The sequence below is a fragment of the Polyodon spathula genome, unplaced genomic scaffold (genome assembly GCF_017654505.1).
Source record: "Polyodon spathula isolate WHYD16114869_AA unplaced genomic scaffold, ASM1765450v1 scaffolds_573, whole genome shotgun sequence".
In the NCBI taxonomy this organism is placed as follows: Eukaryota; Metazoa; Chordata; class Actinopteri; order Acipenseriformes; family Polyodontidae; genus Polyodon; species Polyodon spathula.
This window is the reverse complement of record NW_024472062.1, coordinates 35,979-50,000: the sequence shown is the minus strand read 5'-3', so window position 1 is coordinate 50,000 and position 14,022 is coordinate 35,979. Positions and strand designations below refer to the sequence as shown.

The 14,022-nt window shown below is 45.3% G+C and overlaps 1 protein-coding gene across 1 annotated transcript; it reads right to left on the bottom strand.

Annotated features, from left to right (window-relative positions):
* Window positions 1–3,345: 3,345 nt before the first annotated feature.
* On the bottom strand, window positions 3,346–12,591 carry LOC121308199. Its single transcript, XM_041240468.1, has 17 exons — window positions 11,692–12,591; window positions 10,591–10,749; window positions 9,828–9,946; window positions 8,867–9,041; window positions 8,479–8,612; window positions 7,780–7,939; window positions 7,174–7,292; window positions 6,595–6,814; window positions 6,238–6,359; window positions 5,947–6,052; window positions 4,955–5,077; window positions 4,611–4,783; window positions 4,328–4,425; window positions 4,084–4,211; window positions 3,718–3,898; window positions 3,450–3,585; window positions 3,346–3,354 (listed from the first exon to the last, which is right to left on the bottom strand). The coding sequence occupies exons 1-17, from the start codon at window positions 11,825–11,827 to the stop codon at window positions 3,346–3,348; spliced, it is 2,298 nt and encodes a 765-aa protein (XP_041096402.1). The 5' UTR covers window positions 11,828–12,591.
* Window positions 12,592–14,022: the final 1,431 nt, after the last annotated feature.

Here is a 14,022-nt window from a genome sequence, read left to right as displayed (position 1 = left end):
AAATGTATCAATGCCGAGATCAAAAAAAAAGTTTCTTTTCATGGGAATGCATTTATGTTCATGTTTACAAATGAGAATAAAATCTAATTTATTAAGAAAGCAAGCCTTGTCTCTATCACTGTCAGAGCCCAGCACAGGAGTACTGTAATCATCAAGCACTGTCAGAGCCCAGCACAGTCCAGGAGTACTGTAATCATCAAGCACTGCCAGAGCCCAGCACAGTCCAGGAGTACTGTAATCATCAAGCACTGCCAGAGCCCAGCACAGTCCAGGAGTACTGTAATCATCAAGCACTGTCAGAGCCCAGCACAGTCCAGGAGTACTGTAATCATCAAGCACTGTCAGAGCCCCAGCACAGTCCAGGAGTACTGTAATCATCAAGCACTGTCAGAGCCCAGCACAGTCCAGGAGTACTGTAATCATCAAGCACTGCCAGAGCCCAGCACAGTCCAGGAGTACTGTAATCATCAAGCACTGCCAGAGCCCCAGCACAGTCCAGGAGTACTGTAATCATCAAGCACTGCCAGAGCCCCAGCACAGTCCAGGAGTACTGTAATCATCAAGCACTGTCAGAGCCCAGCACAGTCCAGGAGTACTGTAATCTCCAAACACTACCAGGTCACCCATCACTGCTGTTTATAATCCATCTTACTTTTACAAGCAAGTCCTGGCCATGTCACAGACGTACCATCCAGTTAAATATTACATCAACAAACCCTGGAAGTCCATACTTACTCACTGTCTGCCTCTCTCCCTTTACCTCCTTCTGTCCACCGTCAAATGCACAAATCAATAAATCACACTATTTCTGTCCTGCAGTTTATTTGGCAGACACCTTTATCCAAGGGGACTTACCAATGTTACAGGGCAGTTACAGGGTTACAATGCAAGGTTCATATTTAAAGTGTAGTTTACAGTGCAATAATACTACTAGAATAGAATATGAACTAGGATGCAACAAGTCAGGGTTACAACAAGTTCCATCTACAATGACATCAGTAGTGGAATCGTGCATTAGCAGAGGATCCAGTAACATGATGCAGAGGGCCAGAAAATCCAGTGCATAATAGGTGGATGAAGAGATCTACAAGTGCAGTCTAATAGGTGGGTCTTAGAGGCAGCGGAAGGCAGTGAGAGAGTGGCAGGCAAGAATAAGTGTCTTAAATTGAATGCCAGCAGAGACAGGGAGCAAAGCAGAGGGGTAGCATGAGAATGGGAAGCCTGGGAGAACAGAAGACAAGCAGCAGAGTTTTTAATGAGCTGGGGTGGGGGTGGGAGGAGAGAGAGGAATTACAGTAGTCCAATCTGTAGAGTACAAGAGCTTGGTGGAATGAAGTAGAAAAACGAAAATACAGATTTTGTAGATGCTGTTTTGAAAAACTGAGCAAGGGCATGTCCAGGAAGAGGAGATGAGAGGGGTCAAGAGTAGAACCTAGGTTTTAAGCAGAGAGAGTGACAGGAAAACTGGACAGAGCAGGGAGATGGGAGGAAAACCAAGCAAGAGCAGTGCCAGAGGGCCCCAGCTGAGAGAGAATAGCATGATTTACAATGTCAGAAGCCGTTAGAGGAGGGCAGTTTCCATGGAATAGGACTGAACCCAGATTGAAGAGGGTCAGAGCATGCTGTGTGAGGAAGGATGCCAGCTCACTGGAATAGAGGCAGGGTGATAGTTCTGGGTGGAAGGCTGAGACGGTTTCTTCAGAATTGGGTGACAAGCTGTTTTGAAGGCAGGGGAAAGGGAAGGATAGAGGTGTAATTAAGGAGAGCAAAGGGAAGAGCAGAGGCAATGGATTGGAAGAGTAGGGGATCCAGCAGTAATAGATGTGAAAGCTGAGAATGTCTGGCAAGCAGCTTCTGAATGTCCTCTAGGTCAGAGGCTCTCATGTAGTCTGCTCTCTCCCCCCCAATTCTATAAGAGCAGTTTGGATTTTATAAAGCTTTATTCCTTTTATAAATGCACCACCTCTCCCTGCTTCTCCACAATTTCTTCCTTCTCATACAGCAACATGTAAGCTCCCATCTGACACCTTTCCCTCCCCTGCATCTGGACCTTGTCCATCACCCCTTTCAGAATCCAGCCCCATCCACGAGGTGCCATGCATTAAAATGGCTCAAAGGTCTGTGAATAGATTAATGTAGAACAAACCCACACCAGACAGCAACCTGCTTCACCGTTTAGAATGCTAATCTTCATAGTAAATTATACTATTTTTTTGCAACTCTGATTAGTTGGAATACAACTCGTGAACATTAAGAGCAAGCATTTTCAAGAGACTTCGTTTGATTCCAAAGCAGCAGGTCACGCAATGGCACTGGCTCTTCTGCAAAGCCAGTAAGTGACCAAGTGATTAGGAGCTGCTTCTCTTACCTGCCATACACTCGTATTGAAGGCAGCATCTTCAAACTAGTGTATGCCAGCAAAACTTTAAAAAGGGACACCCCAATACAAATGTGTAAATCTTAATCAATAAGCATTTGTCACTATTCTTAGTTCACCTTATGAACTATAAAAATTGAAGGCTTAATTCTACTTGCCCCCCAGTTTGGCATTACCAAACTGCTTTGCAGGGTTAACTCTGGGGTGGAGAGAGTTACAATGAAGACACAGCAGAGATAGGTTTGTTGTCTTTATTTGACATGATTACTGTAGTGTTAAGGCTGGGGTCGGAGTGCCTTCACTGGGCTCCCGCTGTGTCCAGCCCCTCTCACGGCTCTCCTGCTCAGTATCACCCTCCCTGGGCAGGGATTCCCAGCGCAGCGCATTCTCATACTGGGATCTACTGGGATGGGAGTGTCTGAAGCTGGGGAGGAGTGACAAGAGGCACACAGTGCTGGGTTCAGAACACAGGTGTACCAGAGTGAAGTATAAGCCAATATAACTGGTGTTCAATAGTGAAGCATTAGACTGCAAGTCACCACAATGAAAAGCTTAAGTATTACAGCTATAGATAATAGTAAATGCACATGTACTTGCACAACTACCAAGCAAATACAATTAGGAGACAGTGTTCCCCTTAGTTCTCACAAACATCTGGGAACAGCCAAATAAAACAGAACCCTGAGCCAATGCCGGTCCTTTTCTAGAAAAAGGATTGTGCAACTCACCTCTCCCATCAAAGCAACCCTCATTGCAGACACGGTGGTCTGGAGAACAGACTTCAGTGGAGCACATGAAGAAGATCTGAGATACAGGGGGAGGAGACACTTGGTCAAAGCATACGGCACTGAATTTAAGCAACAAGCTCAGGTGTGCTATTAACCCAAAGCAAAGCCAGGAACGGACCCAACTGCCGAGGGAGGCTCTCAATCTATTTCATGAATAGAATACAGGATCTAAAACACTTGTCAACTCCACTGAAGACACCGGCAGCAGAGCATGGTTTCAGATGCAATACAGAACCATGCAGAGGCAGGTCAGTCTGCAGCACCCCATTAAATACCCCACACACCTCCTCATCCAGGGCTAGCCCACTGCTCAGGAACTGGAATGTTCGGAGACTGAAGCGTCGTCTGAGTTTGGAGTTGGGGGGCTGGTCGTGGACATGCAGTGTAGCAGAGCTGCCATAATCCAGGACATTCAGACAACTGAGGGACAAAAGGTATCCAATCAGAAGCAGTAGAGTTTAAAAAGGGCTTATGGCAAACACAGTAATTCAGAATACAACATATTTATAAAGCACTGTACATGAGGCAGGCATGTGCGATGGTCAGACTCACCCCTGGTACAGCAGCACCCACACAGCGCTGGAGGAGTGAGGGTATGCAATGCAGTAGTGCACCAGCAGAACCAGGCTGGGGTCAGTGGGGTTGATCAGACTCAGCTCAAGGTAAACTCTGCTTCCCAGGAGGAGACTCAGGGGCAGGCTGGAGGAGGGGTAGAACTGGGAGAAGGTCCCATCTGAGGAGAAGAGAGGAACCAGCATAATGTTAAATGAAACATGAGGTTGAAGCAGCTGCATCTCAGGACAGATTTATCACATGCACTGAAGGAAGACTAAAGTATTGAGTGTTTGATAACTCAATGTTTGGTTTATAAACCATAGGGGAGATGGACAGATACCCCTCCAGGAGCCATGGTCTCACCTTTAGCAATCTGTAACTGCACCTCGAACAACCCCAGGTGAGGGGCGGGGTGGAAGGCTGTGGGGGTCTTTACCAGGAACCCAGTGCTGGCCAAGTTCTTCTTAGAATAACGACATTCCACAATGAGACTGGGGGGGAAGAGTTGAGCACAGTATAAGGATTGTGTGTGATCGACATTACTAGATGCTCCATCTATAAACACTGTATACCTGCAATAGGGGCAGGGCTCTGTCTATATACTTGCCTGGAGGGGCTGTCGCTGGTTATGATCCCATAGCTCCAATGTCTTTGTTGGATCAAGCTCTGCACCTCAGCCAGGTAGACTGTAGTCTCCCCTACAACCTGCACAGAGGGTTATAATCCAGGTCATCACATCATTGGTCCTCCAAAAGGACAGCTAACCATCTTTAAAAAAAAAAATCACACTCTTTACTTTAGTCAATTAAATGTGTGCCTAAAAATAGATGCGCCATGCACAGAGGGTTACTTCTGAAATTCTCCATTCAAACCTCAGAAAGGGAACTCACAAAAGTGCGGGTCCCACAGCCAGTGACTGGGAATTTGAAGATAGCATAGTCTGGAGTGCAGAGAACTGGGAGGCAGGACTGGTCCCCAGCGATCGCCAGACTGGCAGTGTTGATCTCAGTATTGAAAGACTTGCGGTAAACAGCAAATACAAAGTGCTTGTCTGCTGTGCACACTGAGGAGAGAATCCAACACAGGGTTTTAATAACCAAGACAATGACCATGAACCCACTAGCAGCCCAGATTGGAGCCCAGGCCTATTGCACCAATGGGAAAGGAGAGATGTGCATGACACCAATGAATGCAAGAGGAAACAGTGTATTGGAGGAGGAATGGGGATGCTTACTCTCTAGAGGATAGAAGCAGCGGGAGGTTCTGGAGTTCATGCAGCAGCCTCTAGCCCGGCACTGTGCTGGAGAGATCTTAGAGGGGCCACAGGGAAGCTGCTGCTCAGCTGGGATCATACAGCCTGCAGGAAAAGACAGGCAAGTGGATTTATCATTCAGAGTGAAATGAGTGAAGACAGAGGCTTGGGTTTGTATGGATTGCTGCTTGGAAGATTAAAGGCATCTACACACCAGACAATGCAACAAGCAAAACCTATACTTGATAGGTATCTCACACCACAGGCAACATGAAATAGGATTGAATCCTATTTATCATTCAATGCATGCAGTCCAGCAGGGTGAAGCAGTCGCCACAATGAAGGAAATACCCAGAGCTTTGTGACATCAGAAAGATTTGACAATATGGGTAGTATTTCAAAGCAACTGGATAAGCCTGCATGTGCAATTTGTTGCCACACACACCAAACTCAATTCCAACATCATGTTGGCAAACATGTACCAGTCTTGATAATTAGTTTTAAGGACAAGCAGTGCAAGAAACTGAATTGTGCAATATGGACTAGACTGACAATAGTTAACTATTAATAGACAGATGTGCTCGGCCACTGAAGGAGGAATACAGAACAGACCGTGTGTAGTTACTTTAGACATAAACGCTCCAAATCAAGAGAAAGCGACCCAATGCATCTATTCAGCTTACTAAAAGCTTGGTTTCTTTCTGTATTCAGAATGGTTTATAGGTTGCAGTCAATTGTATCAAAGTTAAAATATCCCCCCCCCCCCCCCCCAAAAAAAAAAAAAAAAAAAAAAAAAAGCCAATATAAAGTGATTCACGGTGACGTGTTATTTGGGGTGGTTTTGGACCCTGCTAGCACAGTAGATTGTCATGGCACACACCCAAGCTTGTTAGCTATATACTGGGGATAAAGCTCAGTGTACAAGCTGGAACAGGTGAAATTGCTTTGCAATAGGAGGGAGTTAATTAACCCACCTTCTCTGGGGATGAGATTTGGGGGTACAGGGCAGGAAGATACCGTCACCTCCCTCATCACTCCCGAGTAGAGTGTGAAGAGCACAGTCAGGACATAAAAGTTATTCTAGAAAACAAAGATGGAGACATTGGCACAATACACATCCAGTAACAAACAGACTGACAGACTGCACCCAGTCCTGGCTTACAGAACTCCCCCTTGTTCAGATATATTACTGAAGACAAGGTCAAGCAGACTCCTGGTAAATCTGCTCTGAACCCCAGGACTGGGGGCAGAGGTCAGGCTCTTACCAAGGTCTTGACATGGCAGGCTGTGTAAGACACTGTAAAGACTGTCTTTTCATCCTTCTCCTCTAGAGTGTAGCCGCAGGCACTTGGTGCAGACTGCACCTCAACCAGATTATTGGAGTCATCTACAAAACAGAAATACATATAGCCTGGGTTAGGGACATCACCACCATGGCTCTGAATTTAAAATCATATCATTACCAAAGCCACGCTCTGCCTCCATGCAGCCCCAGAGAGTCAGTAGCTTGTTTAAATCAGCATTACAATAAAACCAAGACAAAACCCAGCAGCTTTAATGAGTCTGTTTGGCAATGCTCCGCTAAAATCATGCCTTTGACAGTCAAATCCAGCCTCACTCACCCTTGACTTTGACCAGATCGAGGGGACCGGCAGGCAGCAGCACAGTCATGCACCCCTCGCTGCAGGAGACCGAGACGGCAGCAGGGTGGGGAGGGAGAGAGGGAGGAGGGAGGATCTCGCGCTTAGCCAGGACACGGCACTTCATATGCCTCAAGCGAGTCACCTTGTTTATACCAGAGAACGAAACCAACAGCGAGTAGTAGACATGGCTGTCAATGTTCTAGAAAGAAATAAGGGTTATATACACACACAATGAGAAGTCTCCACAAATGCATGTTTCATTTACCATTGCCAAGAACTAGGCTCAGTGAAAGCATGGTATAAGAAGCCATTACCACACTTCGGCAGCTTTCACTGGGACACTGAAGGGTTCATTTTACCCTGCTTTTTTTTGTACAAGATTTGTAATGCTTCTCAAATGCTTTCACACATTGCTGTGCTGTTATTGAGTAAGAGATCAAATACAGGAATTACACGTGTGCCAAGTTAGACTACAATCACCTACATTGTAAAGGATTACGAATGACAGTTCCAATTGTAATTGACCAGGTCCCTGCTTGCTCACACAGACAGCCTCACCTGTTTCAACACATCACAAGCATTGTACGGAGCCATGAAGTAATTCTTCCCAATCCCCTGGACCAGCCGATAGCCACAGCTGCCATTAGCCTTCACAGCAACCAGACTGTTCTTCCCATCTACAAAGACAAGGAGGTGGGTATAGCTACAGCACTCGCTCCATGGGGAGGGGATGCAACTTGCCAATAGATCTGCTGTTTAAGGAAGTATAGCTAGGGATCCATTACTGGTCTCACTAGTAGTTGAATAAGACACCCCTCAGCTGGTTACCTATACACTGGCTAATCAAGCACATAGAAACTACTGTCCAATAGGACTTAATGCACACCCTGTAACATCACTGCCCCCCCCCCCCTAAAGAGGCAGGCTAACCATCTCTAAACCAAGCTTTGACATCAGGGATGGAAGTGACACATTGCATAGCAGTTTTATCCATTCCTGGTTTCACTAGGCGTTTGACACACAGGCTTGTTCCCTATACACAGTGGCGAATCAAGCTCTTAGTTAAGCCTGGAAAGGGTGCACTGCTACACAATAGCAGTCATCTTGCCATTCATGATGAACAGTAAGAGCCTTTGAAAACCAGCCCCTGCCACTCAAACTCACCCAGGATGAAGACCTGGTCTAGTGGCCCCTCTGGCAGATCTGTACTCATGCTGGTGGGGCCACAGATAGCTGGGGGTTCGAATGGGAGACACCTCTGCTCTATGGAGCCTGGTCGTCCCTCCACATCCTTGTACGTCACAGGGAACACCAGGGTATTGTTCTGGGAGAAATATTCAGGTTAGAATAGTGCTCGTGCCAGCTGACATGGCCCCCCTGCAGACCTTAACAAGGCCACCAACCGCGTGTGTATGCACAAGCTACAGTCTTACCCCTTTTCGGGTTTCACTTTGAAAGTGGAGCATTTTACACATACTGGTTATTTAACATGGATACTTAAATTGTTAACCACAAACACCAACATGTAACAATTACAAATACAGCTTGTGTTCAGATATTCAAAGTACAATATAATGGGTTAAGGGCAATTCTGGAAAAACCACTTCAGATCAAAACACTGTGCAATTGCCTTCTTGTATGAATGGCCCCAGCCATAGGGGCTGCAGGGCCAAGTGCTGTTCACTGGCTGTTTATATAAAACACTGAAGTGAATTCCCTCCCTTGGAGTTAAGGGTGTTGCAGAAAACAGCTTTGATATTGACTCCAATGTTCAGTCAAGGGAAGAATGTGTTTAATGCCAACAGCCGCTGGTCCTTAGTTGATTATTAAAAGTACAGTCAGCTGACACTTTGACCCCAGTACCTGTGTTAGGAGAGGGCAGCCTTCATCCTTGGCATAGTAAGGGATTGTGAGCACATTCATCCCATCTCCCTTCATCAGGTAGAAAGCACATTCATCTGGGGCATCGTTGATCAGCATCTCCAAACCAGACAGGTCTGAGAAACAGAACATACAAGCAGCAACACCAAGCTCCATGTAGTATTTTAAATTTGCAAGTCACTTCATTCAAACGAGAAGTCAATAGAGAGACTGCTAGATATTGCAATCTGCATATATAGTTTGTATCAGAATATAAAGACTACAGCATAGCTCACGAGTCTAAGCCTACAGCTCCCAGCATCTCACCACTGCTGCAGGTGCATAGACATGATGGGAGCTGTAGTTCTAGCCAGACAAATATCATGCTCACTTGTGATTGTGACCTCCTCTAGGGGTCCCTCTGGCAGTTCAAAGGTTACAGTGGTGACCCCACAGGCTGCATTGGGAAGAACTTTGGGGGTGTTCTCTGGACACCTCATCACCAGCCCTGCACCCCCCGTCCTTGAGAACACAGTGAGCACAAAGGAGAGGATCCCATCTATTTCCTAAACAAGAAATAAACAGTAACACCAGGGCGTCCCAAAACTGCTATCAAAGCAACCATCTAAGACTGTAATGGGGAGGTATTAACCTAGATGGCCTCAGTCCTTTGAGACTGAAACACAAGCTGTGCATTCAGACTTTACTTTTGCAGCTAGATAGAATTAAATCTAGCCATGGTCCAACTCTCAGCTTGCATTGAAGGCCTGGATGCCTGCCAATTCATCCAAGCACTAGCAAACCTGAACTCCTCCGAGTAGAATCTAAATACAGCTGCCCTGAACCTCAGAAACTGTCTGCTGCCTTCCCCCACAGCACAAAGCCTTGGTGTACTTCTTGACAGCAACATCTCCTTGGGATGCCCACATCTCCATGGGCAAATCTTCCTTCTACCATCTTTGAAAGATCTACAAAGTCCACCCCTACCTTCCCTCCTAGCTGCAGAGATAGTCATGCATTTGTCTCCTCTTGACTACTGCAACTGTATATGGTAGTCTCCCTGCATGCACCACTAACCAACTGCAGCTAGTCCAGAATGGCGCTGCTAGGATCCTTGCCAGATGTAAAAAACACATCATGTTTACTCAGTGGTCCCTCAGTTTCCACGATTAATAACCGATGTGACAAGTACAAAACCAGTCCAACTACAATGCATGGATATTTGAGGTAGTCTACCTGCTATCCAAACATCCCAGCTAATTAGGAGTTTAATTTCTGCACGGAGTACTTCGTGATGGATTCAGAGTCTCTGAATTCTCCAAACCCACAGACAAGGAGTTAAAGCAACTTACCCGGATCTTCACGCTGCAGCCCTTGAAGGAGGCTGTAAACAAGCTGTAGTCCCCACTAAACGTCACGCTGTACTTGCAAAACCCAACCAGGCTCGTGACTGGGACAAGGCGATTCTTCACTAAAGAAATAAATAGACACGTGTATGACGTCATCCTTCACGATGAGAGCAGTCTGGTTATTTTGTAGTACGCATTTACACTGAATGATTTTAGCTCAATCTGTAGAGTTTTGCTTTTGAAGTAATTTTCCACAATTCAGCAAGTGTTACTAACTGGTGATGTAGAAGTGGAACTGTAACATTGTAAACCTGTACGATTGCGAGTTAACTAGTAGTTAGTGATGTCAGTACTCAATCACAGCGTACATTTTCTGGTGTCTGACGGGTATGCCTACCACATTCTGATGTGCCGCTCTACCGGGACCACACGCCCCAACTTAAACAGTAAACATTTGACTTCTATATAGTAGCAGGACGGAGATGGGACAATATTAAAAGAGTCCAGATTCTAACACTACAAGATGGAATGTTGTAATCTTAATGTGTTTCAAGACTTGCCAGGTTACAAGTCTCGCTTCAGGACGGTACAAACATTAGCTAAACAGATGTCAAATACCCAAGTTAATATCTTGCTTTATTTAGAATAATTACTTCTCCTATACGGCCAGTTAACTATAGTGCATTTGAATTAAGACTCGCACCAGTATTTAGTTTAGTGCCCTTGTATATAAAACAGTCGCAGAGTGCCCCCTCCCCGCCCTCACCTCTCACACTGAGCGCATTCACGCCGTTGCCCGGTAATTTGAGGGTCATCCTATCCTCGTAGCAGGTTAATCGGGGTTGCTCCGGTTTAAGGGCCGGACCGACGGAGGCAGTCTCGCCGCCGTCATCGTCCTCGCTTGGGCCGTTAGCGAAGAAGGAGTCTAGCGGGAGGAAGGAGGGGAAGCAGAGTTGGTCAGTAGAGAATCACCGCAGAAGGACGCACCATGTCTACCTGTTTCTAACTGAGGCACTGTGCAATGTAGGTGTAACAGAGCACATTTAAAACAAACATGCAGGTTAAAAAGCCTTCATTGGTAGAATGTTTAGTTAAACCCTTCCCGATCACGACATTTATCAAGTTATTTTTTATATACACACATAGTTACTAAAAAAAAGTTAAAGATTAACTCGCGTCCCCTCTCTATTACAGGGACATGCTAAAACGTTTAACGTCGCTTAATGTTCTAAAGCATGCAGCTACAAAGTCCAGATTTGGCACGATATTAGTGCATAATGAGTACAATGCGACATACATTGTGTCTGTATGAATAGGAAATATATCAAACCCACGTTAAGCCTCGGCCTCGTCCCCCCCACACCCCATTATAAAAACGCGCTTAACGTGGCCCAATGTATCTAAATCTACTGCTACAAACTTGACAATGTTATTTGTCCAGAGGGAACTATCCATATATTTAGTGGAAACAGGGGGTAAATCACCTTGTCAATGGGTAAGCATACATTCGACAGCGTAAACCTTTATTAAAGGCAAGGGAGCGCTGCTGAAAGGATTACATTGTCACGCTTGGAATTAATGCCAATAGATTTGGATATATTAAGCCACGCTAAGCGCATTTTTAGGTTTTATGTATTTGCTCTTCATATACAGGCACAATTTATATCATATGTTGTACTCTTGACTAATATCGTCCCAAATTTGGACTTGGTAGCTACATTCTTTGGGATATTAAGTGACGTTCATTAATCGTTTTACAATGTCCCTTATTACACCAAGACTGGAATAACAGACAGTTACTGAGGATGGATAGATAGATAGAGATAGATAGAAACACTAAAACAAAAGTCTTTTCTAACGCGCTCACCGAGGTCGGGAGCCGCATTCTCTGGTTGCAGCGGCGGGTTCTCCCCGGTCCAGGAGAAGGCAGCCTGGCCGAATCCAAGCAGCAAGCACGCCAGAAGTAAGCAAGGCGGCAGAGTCATCTGCCCGCTCCAACACATCACTGTTTGTTTGTTTGTTTGTTTGTTTGTTTGTTTGTTTGTTTGTTTGTTCCGCAGCCACTTGTCGCTACAGTCCCGGAGAGTCAGGCTGTATACTCGCTCACTGCCCTCGGGGTGTTTATAAGCTGTGTGGAGACAGCGAGCGCTTAATTGACGGGCCAATCGTTTGCTGCCATCATTCTCACGCGTTTGTTTGTTTGTTTGTTTGTTTGTTTCGGAATGCTAAACTCTCACACCAAGACTTTTTAACGCCAAGTTTAATGTGAAGCTGCACAGTTGTTCATATTTTCACAGCCTTTGTGGAAATCGATGCACTATCCCATCTGCGCGTGGACACTGTGCCTGCAAGCACCCTGGCAGCACCCGAACCCGAACCCGGACTCACACGCCCCTATTGCACACCTTCACAAAACACAGCGCTGATTCTGCAGGGGACTAGCACCCTGATACTAGGTTCAGGTCACCAGCCTCCTCTCACCCACTCCTAATCCATCCATTGCCTGCGATGGATGCTTAGCTGGTAAGACGCACGCCTCTAGTACAATTACTTTTAGTTAACATGTTCAATATTTACTTAAAACCCATGCATTAGTGCACCTAATCATTACTAAAAACCCATACATTACTGTACCTAATCATTACTAAAAACCCATGCATTACTGTACCTAATCATTACTAAAAACCCATGCATTACTGTACCTAATCATTACTAAAAACCCATGCATTAGTGCGCCTAATCATTACTAAAAACCCATGCATTAGTGCGCCTAATCATTACTAAAAACCCATGCATTAGTGCGCCTAATCATTACTAAAAACCCATGCATTAGTGCGCCTAATCATTACTAAAAACCCATGCATTAGTGCACCTAATCATTACTTTTATATATATATGCGCGCAGCCATCCCTTTCTGGTAAAGGTATTGTGAAAATGGGGCAAAATTGGTTCGCGCAAACCTCTTTGACTCTTTGATTGGTTGAGAGGCGGGTTTTGGGCTTACCCCTTTCCGGATATAATCTTGTGGAAACTCTGGCCGGGGAATTGGACTAAACAGCCAGAAGGAGACACAGACACTAAAGGCAGGAGAATAAGGCAACCGCTATAGTCTGGAGACTTACCCACACTGGGCGAAAGCATAGTTTAGTTTAGTGAGAACAGAGGAGAGCGTCCGTGACACTCGAGGCGCACCGGTTAGCAGAGGCAGAGACGATGCATAGACCAGCATTTTCGTTTGTCGTTTTGTTCACAATATTTATTTTCTCTTTTGTTTCCGCCTGTTTGGATTATTCTTTTGCAGCACCGCTGGGTGCTTTAACGGACTCCCCACGTAAATCCTTAATAGATAATCATCTCATATTTAAAAATATGCTAGATTTATTAAGCCGTCTATCCCACAAGTGCTGTGGTACCTCAACTACGACCCACTTACTCCCAGTGCTGAATGACCGGATGGAGCTTCTGTTCTCTACACACAGTGGTTGTCCTGAGTGGTGACTGGCGAGACTGGTTCAATATTCAGTGCAGTGTTGTCCTTGGCATTCCCCATTACAATTCACGTAAACATTCATATCAGGAATTATGTTTCAACAAACAGCTAGGGGCAATGTTTCCACCACACAATAAATATCTCGACGTGGTTTTGAGCAATAAGTGCATTACTAGCGCAAAACCAACAAAACGTATTTTTGTGTTGTAATATATTAACCTAAATTATTATTTAATAGATTCTGTTTCTTAAACCTGACATCATTTCCTTCCGATACAAAGGCATTGGAGATGGCTGTAACACCTCAATATCAGGGTCTGCTATATATTATAAGAAATTTCAGATGGCTGGATGTGTGTTTGTGTGTCCCTCCCAATTGTGGCTCTGATCTGATGCTGCTATTTGTCCAAGTCCATTGGGCGAAGCCACCTCCCTCCTGCCAGCTCCCAGTTTAAGCCACCATCCCAAGCTCCTGTTTGATCTCTCCCTCTATAAACCTGAAGCACAGCAGGCAAATAGATGCTGCTTGAAGTTATCACACACACCGCACAGGAAAACATTCTGTAGAACATGAACAGCGAACTAGCTCTGTGATGTGCTTAACCAGGTCACTATAAGTAGCTTCTGGAAATGGTTTCAGGATGAGGGTGCAAAGTAACTCAACTTTGCTTTTTTGACTCATTTCTGAGTGTGCCCAAAGGATTGCA

What these genes read in the sequence shown, in the direction of transcription:
- LOC121308199 (XM_041240468.1), bottom strand. Translation starts at nt 11,827, where the DNA reads ATGTGTTGGAGCGGGCAGATGACTCTGCCGCCTTGCTTACTTCTGGCG. An exon ending in GCTGCAGCGTGAAGATCCGG is followed by an intron (nt 9,042 to 9,827) that starts GTAAGTTGCTTT and finishes TTTCTTGTTTAG; the next exon opens with GAAATAGATGGGATCCTCTC. An exon ending in CTGCTTCTATCCTCTAGAGA is followed by an intron (nt 4,784 to 4,954) that starts GTAAGCATCCCC and finishes TTCTCTCCTCAG; the next exon opens with TGTGCACAGCAGACAAGCAC.